Source organism: Bombina bombina, chromosome 7 (assembly GCF_027579735.1).
Source record: "Bombina bombina isolate aBomBom1 chromosome 7, aBomBom1.pri, whole genome shotgun sequence".
NCBI classification, from domain to species: Eukaryota; Metazoa; Chordata; class Amphibia; order Anura; family Bombinatoridae; genus Bombina; species Bombina bombina.
In genome coordinates this window covers 37,467,549-37,483,697 of record NC_069505.1, presented here as the reverse complement: position 1 = coordinate 37,483,697, position 16,149 = coordinate 37,467,549, and the positions used below count along the sequence as shown (strand labels likewise).

Genomic DNA, 16,149 nt, shown 5'->3' with positions numbered 1-16,149 from the left:
TACCTGCCCTGGTGTCTGTGTATTAGGGGGAGGTGAGAGGTACCTGCCCTGGTGTCTGTGTATTAGGGGGAAGTGAGAGGAACGTTCCCTGGTGTCTGTGTATTAGGGGGAAGTGAGAGGTACGTGCCCTGGTGTCTGTGTATTAGGGGGAGGTGAGCGGTACCTGCCCTGGTGTCTGTGTATTAGGGGGAGGTGAGAGGTACGTGCCCTGGTGTCTGTGTATTAGGGGGAGGTGAGCGGTACCTGCCCTGGTGTCTGTGTATTAGGGGGAGGTGAGAGGTACCTGCCCTGGTGTCTGTGTATTAGGGGGAGGTGAGAGGTACCTGCCCTGGTGTCTGTGTATTAGGAGGAGGTGAGAGGTACGTGCCCTGGTGTCTGTGTATTAGGAGGAGGTGAGCTGTACGTGCCCTGGTGTCTGTGTATTAGGGGGAGGTGAGAGGTACGTGCCCTGGTGTCTGTGTATTAGGAGGAGGTGAGCGGTACGTGCCCTGGTGTCTGTGTATTAGGGGGAGGTGAGAGGTACGTGCCCTGGTGTCTGTGTATTAGGGGGAGGTGAGAGGTACGTGCCCTGGTGTCTGTGTATTAGGGGGAGGTGAGAGGTACCTGCCCTGGTGTCTGTGTATTAGGGGGAGGTGAGAGGTACCTGCCCTGGTGTCTGTGTATTAGGGGGAGGTGAGAGGTACCTGCCCTGGTGTCTGTGTATTAGGGGGAGGTGAGAGGTACGTGCCCTGGTGTCTGTGTATTAGGGGGAGGTGAGAGGTACGTGCCCTGGTGTCTGTGTATTAGGGGGAGGTGAGAGGTACGTGCCCTGGTGTCTGTGTATTAGGGGGAGGTGAGAGGTACCTGCCCTGGTGTCTGTGTATTAGGGGGAGGTGAGAGGTACGTGCCCTGGTATCTGTGTATTAGGGGGAGGTGAGGGGTACGTGCTCTGGTGTCTGTGTATTAGGGAGAGGTATGTGCCCTGGTGTCTGTGTATTAGGGGGAGGTGAGAGGTACGTGCCCTGGTGTCTCTGTATTAGGGGGAGGTGAGAGGTACGTGCCCTGGTGTCTGTGTATTAGGGGGAGGTGAGAGGTACGTGCCCTGGTGTCTGTGTATTAGGGGGAGGTGAGAGGTACGTGCCCTGGTGTCTGTGTATTAGGGGGAGATGAGAGGTACCTGCCCTGGTGTCTGTGTATTAGGGGGAGGTGAGAGGTACGTGCCCTGGTATCTGTGTATTAGGGGGAGGTGAGGGGTACGTGCTCTGGTGTCTGTGTATTAGGGAGAGGTATGTGCCCTGGTGTCTGTGTATTAGGGGGAGGTGAGAGGTACGTGCCCTGGTGTCTCTGTATTAGGGGGAGGTGAGAGGTACGTGCCCTGGTGTCTGTGTATTAGGGGGAGGTGAGAGGTACGTGCCCTGGTGTCTGTGTATTAGGGGGAGGTGAGAGGTACGTGCCCTGGTGTCTGTGTATTAGGGGGAGGTGAGAGGTACCTGCCCTGGTGTCTGTGTATTAGGGGGAGGTGAGAGGTACGTGCCCTGGTATCTGTGTATTAGGGGGAGGTGAGGGGTACGTGCTCTGGTGTCTGTGTATTAGGGAGAGGTATGTGCCCTGGTGTCTGTGTATTAGGGGGAGGTGAGAGGTACGTGCCCTGGTGTCTGTGTATTAGGGGGAGGTGAGAGGTACGTGCCCTGGTGTCTGTGTATTAGGGGGAGGTGAGAGGTACGTGCCCTGGTGTCTGTGTATTAGGGGGAGGTGAGAGGTACGTGCCCTGGTGTCTGTGTATTAGGGGGAGATGAGAGGTACGTGCCCTGATGTCTGTGTATTAGGGGGAGGTGAGAGGTACCTGCCCTGGTGTCTGTGTATTAGGGGGAGGTGAGAGGTACCTGCCCTGGTGTCTGTGTATTAGGAGGAGGTGAGAGGTACGTGCCCTGGTGTCTGTGTATTAGGAGGAGGTGAGCGGTACGTGCCCTGGTGTCTGTGTATTAGGGGGAGGTGAGAGGTACCTGCCCTGGTGTCTGTGTATTAGGGGGAGGTGAGCGGTACGTGCCCTGGTGTCTGTGTATTAGGGGGAGGTGAGCGGTACCTGCCCTGGTGTCTGTGTATTAGGAGGAGGTGAGCGGTACGTGCCCTGGTGTCTGTGTATTAGGGGGAGGTGAGAGGTACGTGCCCTGGTGTCTGTGTATTGGGGGGGGGTGAGCGGTACGTGCCCTGGTGTCTGTGTATTAGGGGGAGGTGAGAGGTACGTGCCCTGGTGTCTGTGTATTGGGGGGGGGGGGTGAGCGGTATGTGCTCTACTGCCCTGGTATCTGTTTATGAGGAGGTGGTGAGAAGTATTTTGGTGTTGGAGGTCACCTTGAGCAGTGTTTAGGGCAGGTTTTGTTTTGGGGGTGGCATATCTTGAAGGACAGTTCTAGGGCACAATGCCTTCCTCTCCAAATTTTTTTTTTTAGCTGCAGCTCTCTTAATTTAACCCATTACAGAAGCCAGTTGGTACATTTCTTGGCGCCGCCACGTATTGTTGCATCATGTGACAGAAGCAGTGCACTTTCCCAGATTAGGGATGCTACTGGCTCTTTGACAGCTGTAACTTGCACTTTGGATTATCTCACACAATAGAGAACAGTTACATTTTTGTAGTTTATTTACACAGTTTAAAAGATACATAAGAAATATAAAATCAACTTCAGGAATAATATAGAGAAATGCAGACTCCATTTTACAGCTTCTGCTCTGTATTGTGCAGATAAACTGATGTGCATTAGACAACAATATCACTGATCTGTGCAGGTGCAGCGCTTCTGTCACATGGTGCGAGAATACTTACATTCCAAGATGGCGACGCCCAGTGTGAAGATGCAGAATGTCATTAACCAGCACTTGCAATGGGTTAAAATAAGAGAACAGCCTTTAAGAGAGCTGCTAGCTCAGGAGGGGTAACCCTGCTACAGTAGCTGTACCCAGCAGTTTTACGTCCCTTTAATTCTAATACAAATCAGTGGTTTATGTTTGCCTATTGGGAGGTGCCTGACAACTACACACTTACGTGGCCTCCAATTGTGAGAAAGATTTGAGCTAACAGTTTTAGGGGCAACAGATTTCAAATTGCCTAGGGCAGCACACAATCTAAATATCCCACTGTATCCAATCATATATTAGTATTTTTATTATATCTCTCCCATCGGATGACTAAGGATATAAGAAATAGCTGTAAGTTACCGTGTAGCTGTTTGGCTCCTCGTTCTCTTGTGATATAGCGGGAACCAGTAGGGCACAGAACAGTAACGTAAGGAGATACATCATCTGCAATGAGGGACAAAAACCGTATTAGTCAGCACAGGTTCTTCTATTCCAATCTATTCTATCACTACATCACCCTGACTCTGCTAAACACACAGAACACAAACACAGTACAATACACAGAACACACACACAATACACACACACACACAATACACAATACACACACACAATACACAATACACAGAACACACACACACAATACACAGAACACACACACACAATACACAGAACACACACACACAATACACAGAACACACACACACACACAATACACAGAACACACACACACACACACAATACACAGAACACACACACAGAACACACACACACACAATACACAGAACACACACACACACAATACACAGAACACACACACACACAATACATATAACACACACACAATACAGAAAACACACAGAACACACACAGTACACAGAACACACAATACATATAACACACACACACAATACAGAAAACACACAGAACGTACACAGAACACACACACACAATACATATAACACACACACACACACACACAATACAGAACACACACAGTACACAGAACACACACAATACAAGAAATACACACAATACATATAACACACACACAATACACCTAACCCACACACACACTACACATAACACCCCCACACACACACACAATACACAGAACACACACAAGACACAGAACACACAATACACAAAACACACACACAGTACACAGAATACAACACGCACGCACACGCACACAATACAAGAAATACACACAATACCCATAACACACACACAATATACAGAACACACAAACACACACTACACAAAACACACACATCTGTATGAATGGAGCATAATATATATATATATATATATATATATATATATATATATATATATATATATATATATATACATACATACATACATACATACATACATACATACATACATACATACATACATACATACACATATATATATATATATATATATATATATATACAGGTGGCCCTCGTTTTACAACGGTTCAATTTACACCATTTCAGAATAACAACCTTTTTTCCAGTCATGTGACTGCTATTGAGAAGCAGTGCATTTATTAAAATAGCCAGTAGGTGGAGCTGTCCGCTTGTGTTGCAGCAAAGCCAAGCAAGCTGAAATTAATCAGTTTAACCAGACCTGAGCTATTGAGCAGATTTCAAAGGAACAAGATCTTCCTGTCTATAAATCAGTCCAGATTGGAATGCATAGAAAGAACTGTTTGCAGAAAAATGCAAGTGAAGTCTGGGTTGTGTGATTATTTTATTAGGTTTATAATGCTGTTTAGCAAATGTTTTTGTTCATTTAACTTAGTTTAATTATATATTCTGTTTTGTGTGATTATTTTATTAGGTTTATAATGCTGTTCAGCATTTAAAGTCTTTATTTCAAAGCTTTAAAATTGACTTACATTATAAACTGGGTTTCAATTTACAACGGTTTCGATTTACAACCATTCCTTCTGGAACCTAACCCCGGCGTAAACTGAGGGCTACCTGTGTGTGTGTGTGTGTGTGTGTGTGTGTATATATGTATATGTATATGTATATATATATATATGTATATGTATATATATGTATATGTGTGTATATATATATATATATATATATATATATATATATATATATATATATATATATATATATACATATACATACACCAAAATCTCTGCTTGAATGGTATCCTGCAGATGGTGATTTTTCGAGAATAAGGCTAGGATTATGCTATTAATCATGTTTATGGTTAGAGAGGTTATTATCAGACATTTGTAAAGAAACCTGTATTGCACAGTGCTGTGTTAAAGGGGCAGTCTACACCAGAATGTTTATTGTTTTAAAAGATAGATAATCCCTTTATTACCCATTCCCCAGTTTTGCACAACCAACACAGTTATAATAATATACTTTTTTTGAAAAACATTTTTTATTGAGGTTGGTAGATATAACAGCCAATGATCAGTTTACACAAGCAAGGTACCTAGTCTCATTAGTCTATGAGAAGTAACAACAACATATAGTAATTTCTCACGTGTCATTCAATGTTATCTAGCTAGAGAACTATAGACAAAACATAAACACATAAACTGTATCTTAATAATTGGAACCTCTTTTTTTCACAAACCAGTTCCTACTTAACAATTTAAATTATAATGTGGTGCGGGCGCCAAGATTTGAAAAGCCTGGTAGTAGTGCATGTAATGTATAGGGGGTTTAGAAGTTTGAATTAATAAGTTAGTTTTAGTAAATGGGAGGCAAAGAATCAATTAGACCAGAGCTTTCCAAACTTTTTATGTTGGCGACACACTTTTTAGACCTACATCATTTTGCGACACAGTAATTCAGTTGTACTGGCAAACAGGAGGTTAAACTAACTTGTTTTAAGAGATACAGACACATACATAAATGATATAATAACCAAATTAATTTACAAGTAAGAGTATGTAAGTGTGCAAGAATTAAAAAAAGTTTAATAACACCAACGGCTACTTACAATTTTAATGGGTTGTGTGAGGTTGATGGGATGAACACAATTTCAGAATATTTGGTGGAATATCAGATAAAGAGACTCGCATTTCATCATCAGGCATTTTTAAGCTTCCCCTTTCTATCCATATATCAAGAGCAGGAGCAGCAATGCACTACTGGGAGCTAGTTGCAAAAAAAAAAAACCTCTGACTTCAGCTCAGCGTTTAAGCTGCCGCCCTCAGAGCTCGGTGAGTCCGATTGACTACTGCCCGCGCTGCAAACACACTGCTGTCCCACTCACTGACTACACATGCAGTCACGAGCCGATTGAGGAGACTACACATGCAGTCACGAGCCGATTGAGGAGACTACACATGCAGTCACGAGCCAATGTGCCGCCAATGGGAATAGTTTCAGTTCCCACTGAGCTGCGCCAATAGGTTAAGATGATCTGTGACCCCCTAGGTATCAATCACGTGTCAACCATGTGATATGCGAGGCAAGCAGGCGGAAAGTCAGAAAAAAAAAAAAATGTAAAAAAAAAAAAACATTTAAACAAATTTGTGCTGAAGCAGGGACACACCTACACACTGCTGCCAACACACTAGTGTGTCCCGACACACAGTTTGGAAAGCACTGAATTAGACAGTAAGCGCACCAACAAATATGAATGGGTAGTAGTATGGTTTGGGTATTATTTAGGGTAGATCAGCGTGCAAGAGCCGCTTACAATAAGGGGGGGTAGAGTTGGGGGGGCGGGTCGTAGGAATGGACATTATAGAAGATTAGACAACGCTATATGTCTTGAGTAGTTAAAAACTCTTTCGTAAGTTAAGAGTTAAGTAAATGAATAACTAAATAAGAGGCTGGATATAGACCCTGATTGAAACTACCCAAATCTGTATGAAGTGAACCCTCACGTCTCGGCCGCTGACACGAGGGCCACTAACAAATACATTATGATTTTGAGATATCAAATATGAAGGGTAATGGTAGAGATATTCTCTTACAAGTAGATGTGCCTTAGAGTAAACAGAGTAGCATATAGGGGTACATGTACAATCATTTGCATGATGTCAGAGGGTATTTATGAAGAGTAAGCATATTTAAATCTGTGGCGTATGGGCTCATAGGTAAATTACGGGTGCAACTTTCAACAGGTAAGTGAAATACAGCACCCACCAAATAATACTGAGCACGGAGAGGGTTAACCAAACCCAGACGAATCACAGTGTGAAAGAATTCTCCAGCTAGTAGTGCAAATCGACCTTTATTTGTGCATACAGATTACCAACAAGCTTGACAAAGGGCATATTGTTTGCCTGAAATGTTGCTGTTATTGTTGGGAATCTGTATGCACAAATAAAGGTCGATTCGCACTACTAGCTGGAGAATTCTTTCACACTGTAAATTGCGGGTGCGCTATGACAGAGCTGCTTGATTGTGAGTCAAATCCCTAACACTGATTAATAATGTATGAGAAGGTAGGTTACAAAAGCCAGCAACATAAATAACGAAAGCAAACATATAAGTCAACGTATTAATTATGAACAATTCTGATTGCTTTATATTTGTATAGAGCCAAGAGGATGTGCAATATCTATTCTAACCACTCCATGCCACCTTAAAATTACAGGAAGTATAAACATATCGTATATGTGGTGTTTTATCAACATTTGGCGTGAAACGGTGCTCTATAGTTACACAAATATATATATATTCACCTCCAATTAGCAAAATGTAGGTATTGTATGGGGATCAGATGTTGTGGAGAGGGTCTCCATAATAATAGATGTAGGGAACCTTGGTTAGGAAGGTTTTTAACGTAAGAATGCTCCGTTAGAGAGGAAGATAAAATGCTGGTAGTAAGGTTTTGAATTAACATGTAACCGTGACCAGCAGAGACAGCAGAGGGATATTATATATATGTTACTCTCATATTGAGGGGGGATCCTTGGGAAACTTATCTGAGGTATGAACTAAATGCACATAGGGAAGAAGAGCTTACCAATGGAAATATATATGCAGTGTGATTCTATGCGAATTCTAGTGTTCTACAACCCTCCCATCTCATAGCGATAACTATGGAGTTCTTAATGGTTCGAATGACACAAGTGTAGGTAACAATTCAAGGATATAACTCTAAAATCACAAGAGTTGCTATAATCCCTAAAAGAGCTAATGAAAGTTCAACAAGCACAACATTTCTAGTACAGATATGCTGATATGACACATTGATTGATAGAGAGGTACAATACTATAGATATTACAATAAGAACAATATAGATAAGGTGAGTCCACTAGCCTGCACTAGTATAGCCAAACATAACAAAAGAGAGCATCTCCACTGTCCTCTCAATAGAGCATGTGTATGATAGTGGATAATATCTTATATTCTAAACTGAGGGGTACTGCTTGTAAGGTTTGCAATAGGAGGAGATACAAAACAGGGACTAGAAATGCAGGGGAAAACCATGCAAGGCCAAAGTTCAGTATTACTCCTAACTAGGGGAGAAAGCTAAGAATATAATAATTTGGGGGTAGGTAGTCCCTTAATCTCAGGCCCATAAGCCATCATTTGGGAGATCTATTATGTGTGAGTCCGAGTCTTAGCATGGTGCCAACATCCCCTAGACGTTAGAACCAAGTTACCCCACACCAGATCTAGCTGTGAGTGCAGAAAACCACTGAGTTCTCTTACGATATGTATGGTCTCTCATATTGGTCAAAAAAGCCTTGTAGCAGCCTAAGACAGGTCTAATAGACACAATAGTCCAGGATGGTGACTGCATCATACCAGAAAGTTCAGCAACTGTTATGTTCATTTTTGGGCTAGAGCCATGTCCAGTTCTATCCTGAGAGTGACTCTGATCCGGCATACTTTCCCCTGCAGAGAAAGAAGTCTCCTTCATTATGGGGCATTCCTGAGATCTCATAGCAGCCTCTGTCATATTGCAGCGTGTGTGAAGGGCAAGCGTACAATCTGGACCTAGGATTTCCACTTCGCACTCATCTGTCAGACAACTAGCTCCATTCACTTCACTTGAGCACTCCTGAGCACCGCTTAGAGTCGGTACCTCCCGGCAGACCTTGGGTGCTGTAGCATTGATCACGGGGATAGTAGAGGAAAAAGATAGCCTTATTTCTTCTGTAAGTTCCTCTGTATGCCGATCTAGCTGATCTGCAAGGGCTCTGAGTAGGACTCTTAGTTCGAGCTGCATGACGCAGCTGTCAAAGGATTATTGCTCGTAGTAAGTTAGACTGCGTCCCCCTATAGTATATCCAGAATACACTTGCTAGGGGTTGCCTGTCGGTAGTCCAGATTAGCTTTGGCTTGTTCTGTATATTGCAGTCGTCACTTCACCAATATAGAGGTTGAAGACTTCTATGCCGTGTTTGTCTCAAATCGAATGCACACTATACTGCTCGTGTGACTCTGAGAGAGAGAAAAAAAAATAAAAATGGCCGCTGTAGCGTGGTGCCAGGCCTCTCTGGTTTTTTCGGATATTAACCTCCTCTATGTATTCAGCATAGATCAGGTCTCATGAAGATTAGTCTTTGGAGTTGTTAATACTCCGTTTGGGCAGGTTTGTGGAGCCAAGGGGTCATGTGAACAGTAGTAAATAAAGCTCTCTTACAGAGCTGCAGGAAGATGCGACCACTCGGCTCCTAAACTGGCTCCGCCCCATAATAATATATTTTTAACCTCTGTGATAATCTTGTATCTAAGCCTCTGCAAACTGCCCCTTTATTTCAGTTCTTTTGACAGACTTGCAGTCTAGCCAATCAGTGCCTGCTCCCAGATAACTTCACGTGCACAAGCACAGTGTTATCTATATGAAATACGTGCACTAACACCTTCTAGTGGTGAAAAACTGTTAAAATGCAATCTGAAAAGAGGTGGCTTTCAAGGTCTAAGAAATTAGCATATGAACCTCCTAGGTTAAGCTTTCAACTAAGAATACCAAAAGAACAAAGCAAAATTGGTGATAAAAGTAAATTGGAAAATTGTTTAAAATTACATGCTTTATCTGAATAATGCAAGTTTATTTTGGCCTAGACTGTCCCTTTAACACATGATCACTGGGGTGTCCATAGAATTAGAATTGACAAAGCAAATTCTTACAAGAGGAGGACATTGTTTTGAAGAGCTTAAAAAACTTCCACTAATGCAATAGTTAGAATATGGCATTCATTCTGATAAAACATAAAAAAAATCCTAAGTATAACATGCTACGGTCATGGGGAAAAAAAGAGAACAATTGAATTTGTAGTCCTTATATTCTAACTAAATGAGACAAAAAGTTTTTTTTCAACTTTTTTAATGATATAATTTTAATATATAATTATTTATTCATTACTATTGTATATTATAATAAATATACAATGTTTTTAATTTAAAATTGACAGCACTAATAAATGTTTAATGAAAATTATTTCTGTGATTGAGAATATTTTTATTAATTAAATTTACTTTTTCATGTTTAAAATATATCTAATTTTGTAATTATTAACTAATTAATTGTTAATGCTGTAGATGGCTGTATTTATTTTAATTAGCCCAATGATTGTTTAAAAATATATTAAATTATTTGTTAGGGTAATTCTTTATTAAATTATGTATGTTTTAAAAAAACAATATAATTGTTTTTTTTATAATTTGTAGTTGAAGTTGTCTATTATGGAGATCAGCATTTTTTACTTGGGGAATTAAATCCCACCAATGCCTTAATTCACATATATGATTTGTAACATGCAATTTTAAAAAAATGTATTTATTCACTATTATATAATAAATATACAATATAATATGCTTTATCCATAGAGATGTATAGTTTAATATGTATTGAAAAATTCATCATGTATTTTCATGTATGCTGTAGATGATTATATGTGTAGATGTATATTATATGTGCAACTGGATTTTTTAGTCTGTATATATTTATGTATCAAATTATAAATGTTTTATATTTTAAACTATGATGAAGCTCTAAAGATTCTATTCTATTCATTGAAAGTTTTAAAGGTTGACAGATTTTATTCTACAATAAATATAATTTTTATTTAAATGTGTGATAAATTGGAGGAGCCATAAATATGGGCATCTGCAAAAAAAAAAAGCTGGGCAAATAATAATTATAAAAATACAAAATAATGTGTGTGTATATATGTGTGTGTGTGTGTTTGTATGTGTATATATATATATATATATATATATATACTGATCAAACACATAGCTCTCATACAACATCATACTTCCAACATCCTCTTTGCTTTTTTGCCCTTTAAATACCTGCTACTTCTACATCACATGCACATTAACTATCCTGCAACAGGAGGGAGAACAGGGTTTAAAAACAAAATATAGATTTAATTAGGTACTAGCACATGTGATCCCCTCACCTATACCCCTAAACCTTGATATTTAGCTTTGCTGTCACCTTTTTACATCCAAATGTTATCTACAGCCATCCCCTATATTACTCTACAGCCCCTTCACCCTTATAGACACACCCACCACTGAATGGGAAAAGGGATACAGAATGGATATTATTATTCAAAATGATGTTAGAACAGACGTATTGTAAGGAGGTGGCAGCTAGCTCAGTACAACTGGGGTACAAGGCAGAAGGCACAGTGCACAGCTAGCTCAGTACAACTGGGGTACAAGGCAGAAGGCACAGTGCACAGCTAGCTCAGTACAACTGGGGTACAAGGCAGAAGGCACAGTGCACAGCTAGCTCAGTACAACTGGGGTACAAGGCAGAAGGCACAGTGCGCAGCTAGCTCAGTACAACTGGGGTACAAGGCAGAAGGCACAGTGCACAGCTAACTCAGTACAACTGGGGTACAAGGCAGAAGGCACAGTGCACAGCTAGCTCAGTACAACTGGGGTACAAGGCAGAAGGCACAGTGCACAGCTAGCTCAGTACAACTGGGGTACAAGGCAGAAGGCACAGTGCACAGCTAGCTCAGTACAACTGGGGTACAAGGCAGAAGGCACAGTGCACAGCTAGCTCAGTACAACTGGGGTACAAGGCAGAAGGCACAGTGCACAGCTCGCTCAGTACAACTGGGGTACAAGGCAGAAGGCACAGTGCGCAGCTAACTCAGTACAACTGGGGTACAAGGCAGAAGGCACAGTGTACAGCTAGCTCAGTACAACTGGGGTACAAGGCAGAAGGCACAGTGTGCAGCTAGCTCAGTACAACTGGGGTACAAGGCAGAAGGCACAGTGCGCAGCTAGCTCAGTACAACTGGGGTACAAGGCAGAAGGCACAGTGCGCAGCTAGCTCAGTACAACTGGGGTACAAGGCAGAAGGCACAGTGCACAGCTAGCTCAGTACAACTGGGGTACAAGGCAGAAGGCACAGTGCACAGCTAGCTCAGTACAACTGGGGTACAATGCAGAAGGCACAATGCGCAGCTAGCTCAGTACAACTGGGGTACAAGGCAGAAGGCACAGTGTACAGCTAGCTCAGTACAACTGGGGTACAAGGCAGAAGGCACAGTGTACAGCTAGCTCAGTACAACTGGGGTACAAGGCAGAAGGCACAGTGCGCAGCTAGCTCAGTACAACTGGGGTACAAGGCAGAAGGCACAGTGCGCAGCTAGCTCAGTACAACTGGGGTACAAGGCAGAAGGCACAGTGCGCAGCTAGCTCAGTACAACTGGGGTACAAGGCAGAAGGCACAGTGCGCAGCTAGCTCAGTACAACTGGGGTACAAGGCAGAAGGCACAGTGCACAGCTAGCTCAGTACAACTGGGGTACAAGGCAGAAGGCACAGTGCGCAGCTAGCTCAGTACAACTGGGGTACAAGGCAGAAGGCACAGTGCACAGCTAGCTCAGTACAACTGGGGTACAAGGCAGAAGGCACAGTGCACAGCTAGCTCAGTACAACTGGGGTACAAGGCAGAAGGCACAGTGCACAGCTAACTCAGTACAACTGGGGTACAAGGCAGAAGGCACAGTGCGCAGCTAGCTCAGTACAACTGGGGTACAAGGCAGAAGGCACAGTGCACAGCTAGCTCAGTACAACTGGGGTACAAGGCAGAAGGCACAGTGCACAGCTCGCTCAGTACAACTGGGGTACAAGGCAGAAGGCACAGTGCGCAGCTAACTCAGTACAACTGGGGTACAAGGCAGAAGGCACAGTGCACAGCTAGCTCAGTACAACTGGGGTACAAGGCAGAAGGCACAGTGTGCAGCTAGCTCAGTACAACTGGGGTACAAGGCAGAAGGCACAGTGCGCAGCTAGCTCAGTACAACTGGGGTACAAGGCAGAAGGCACAGTGCGCAGCTAGCTCAGTACAACTGGGGTACAAGGCAGAAGGCACAGTGCACAGCTAGCTCAGTACAACTGGGGTACAAGGCAGAAGGCACAGTGCACAGCTAGCTCAGTACAACTGGGGTACAATGCAGAAGGCACAATGCGCAGCTAGCTCAGTACAACTGGGGTACAAGGCAGAAGGCACAGTGTACAGCTAGCTCAGTACAACTGGGGTACAAGGCAGAAGGCACAGTGCACAGCTAGCTCAGTACAACTGGGGTACAAAGCAGAAGGCACAGTGCGCAGCTAGCTCAGTACAACTGGGGTACAAGGCAGAAGGCACAGTGCACAGCTAGCTCAGTACAACTGGGGTACAAGGCAGAAGGCACAGTGCGCAGCTAGCTCAGTACAACTGGGGTACAAGGCAGAAGGCACAGTGTGCAGCTAGCTCAGTACAACTGGGGTACAAAGCAGAAGGCACAGTGCGCAGCTAGCTCAGTACAACTGGGGTACAAGGCAGAAGGCACAGTGCACAGCTAGCTCAGTACAACTGGGGTACAAGGCAGAAGGCACAGTGCGCAGCTAGCTCAGTACAACTGGGGTACAAGGCAGAAGGCACAGTGCACAGCTAGCTCAGTACAACTGGGGTACAAGGCAGAAGGCACAGTGCGCAGCTAGCTCAGTACAACTGGGGTACAAGGCAGAAGGCACAGTGCACAGCTAGCTCAGTACAACTGGGGTACAAGGCAGAAGGCACAGTGCACAGCTAGCTCAGTACAACTGGGGTACAAAGCAGAAGGCACAGTGCGCAGCAGAGAAGCTACAAATGACAATGATATGACATTATTTGTGTAATATGCTCAGCAAGGTAATGACCGGTCATACCAGTTATATGTAACAGGACAGGTCTTATGTATAATGTTGTGAGATTATACAGATATACAATAGCTAGCAACAAACATATACACACATGATAGATAGATATAGACACAAAACAGATAGATATAGACACATGATAAATAGATAGATGATAGATATAGACACAAAACAGGTCGATTGATTTAGACACAAAATAGACAGATAGATGATAGATATAGACACAAGATAGAAAGATATAGTCACATGATAGATGTAGAAAGATAAACACTATATAGATGATAGATAGATTCGACAGATATAGATTAGATAGATTGATAGATAAAGATAGATACAGTTGATATAGACACATGATAGATAGAAGATAGATATCTAGATAAAGACACTAGATGATTATAGATTTAAACAGATATAGATTAGATAGAAACATGATAGATATAGAAACAGGATATGTGTGTGTGTGTGTATATATATATATATATATATACACACAAGATAGCAAGATATGGATAGATAAAAACACAAGATAGAAAGATAGAGACACTAGACAGATGATAGATAGACAGATTTGACAGATATAGATTAGATAGATTGATAGATATAGAAACTAGATAAATAGATGATAGATATAGACACTAGCAAGATGATAGATAAATTAAACAGATATAGATTAGATTGTGATAGAAACATGATAGTTTTGACAGATATAGATTAGATAGATTGATAGATATAGAAACATGATAGATAGATACCAACATAAATAGATAGATGATAGATATATAGAGAAAAAATAGATAGATAGATATAGACACAAGATAGATAAATAAATAAATATAGACACATGATAGATACAAGATAGATAAAGACACTAGATAGATAATAGATTATACAGATATATATTAGATAGAGATAGAAACATGATATAGATAGATTAAACAGATATAGATTAGATATAGATAGAAACACAATAAAGAGATAGATAGATAAAGACATAAGATAGATAGATAAATATATATAGAAACATGATAGATACCGACATAAGTAGATAGATGATAGATATATAGACACAAGATAGATAAATAAATATAGACACAATAGATACAAGATAGATAAAGACACTAGCTAGATGATAGATTATACAGATATAGATTAGATAGAAACATGATATAGAAATAGATAGATAAAGACACTAGATAGATAGATTAAACAGATATAGATTAGATAGAGATAGAAACATGATATAGAAATAGATAGATAAAGACACTAGATAGATAGATTAAACCTATATAGATTAGATAGAGATATAAACATGATATGGAGATAAAGACATAAGATAAATAAATATAGACACATGATAGATACAAGATAGATAGATATATACACTAGATAGATGATAGATTATACAGATATAGATTAGATAGAGATAGAAACATGATAGATAGATAAAGACACTAGATAGATTAAACAGATAGAGATTAGATAGAGACAGAAACCCGATATAGAGATAGATAGATAGATAGCTAAAGACATAAGATAGATAAATAGATATAGAAACATGATAGATACCGACATAAGTAGATAGATATATAGATAGATAAATAAATATAGACACATGATAGATACAAGATAGATAAAGACACTAGCTAGATGATAGATTATACAGATATATATTAGATAGAGATAGAAACATGATATAGAGATAGATAGATAAAGACATAAGATAGATAGATAAATAGATATAGAAACATGATATAGAGATAGATAAAGACATAAGATAGATAGATAAAGACATAAGATAGATAGATAAAGACATAAGATAGATAGATAAAGACATAAGATAGATAGATAAATAGATATAGAAACATGATATAGAGATAGATAGATAAAGACATAAGATAGATAGATAGATAGATAGATAGATAGATATAGAAACATGATATAGAGATAGATAGATAGATAGATAAAGACATAAGATAGATAAAGTCATAAGATAGATAGATAAATAGATATAGAAACATGATATATAGATAGATAAAGACATAAGATAGATAGATAAATAGATATAGAAACATGATATAGAGATAGATAGATAGATAGATAGATAGATAAAGACATAAGATAGATAGATAAATAGATATAGAAACATGATATAGAGATAGATAGATAAAGACATAAGATAGATAGATAAATAGATATAGAAATATGATATAGAGATAGATAGA

The 16,149-nt window shown here is 40.7% G+C and overlaps 1 protein-coding gene across 1 annotated transcript in view; it reads right to left on the bottom strand.

The window, feature by feature from the left end:
- The window catches only part of EFEMP2 (EGF containing fibulin extracellular matrix protein 2), an 85,020-nt gene that overhangs the window by 67,582 nt on the left and 1,289 nt on the right, over positions 1–16,149 (bottom strand). Inside the window, exon 2 of the mRNA XM_053720041.1 lies at positions 3,196–3,279. Within this exon, the coding sequence (XP_053576016.1) occupies positions 3,196–3,279 (84 nt within the window). The remainder of the gene's footprint in view (positions 1–3,195; positions 3,280–16,149) is intronic.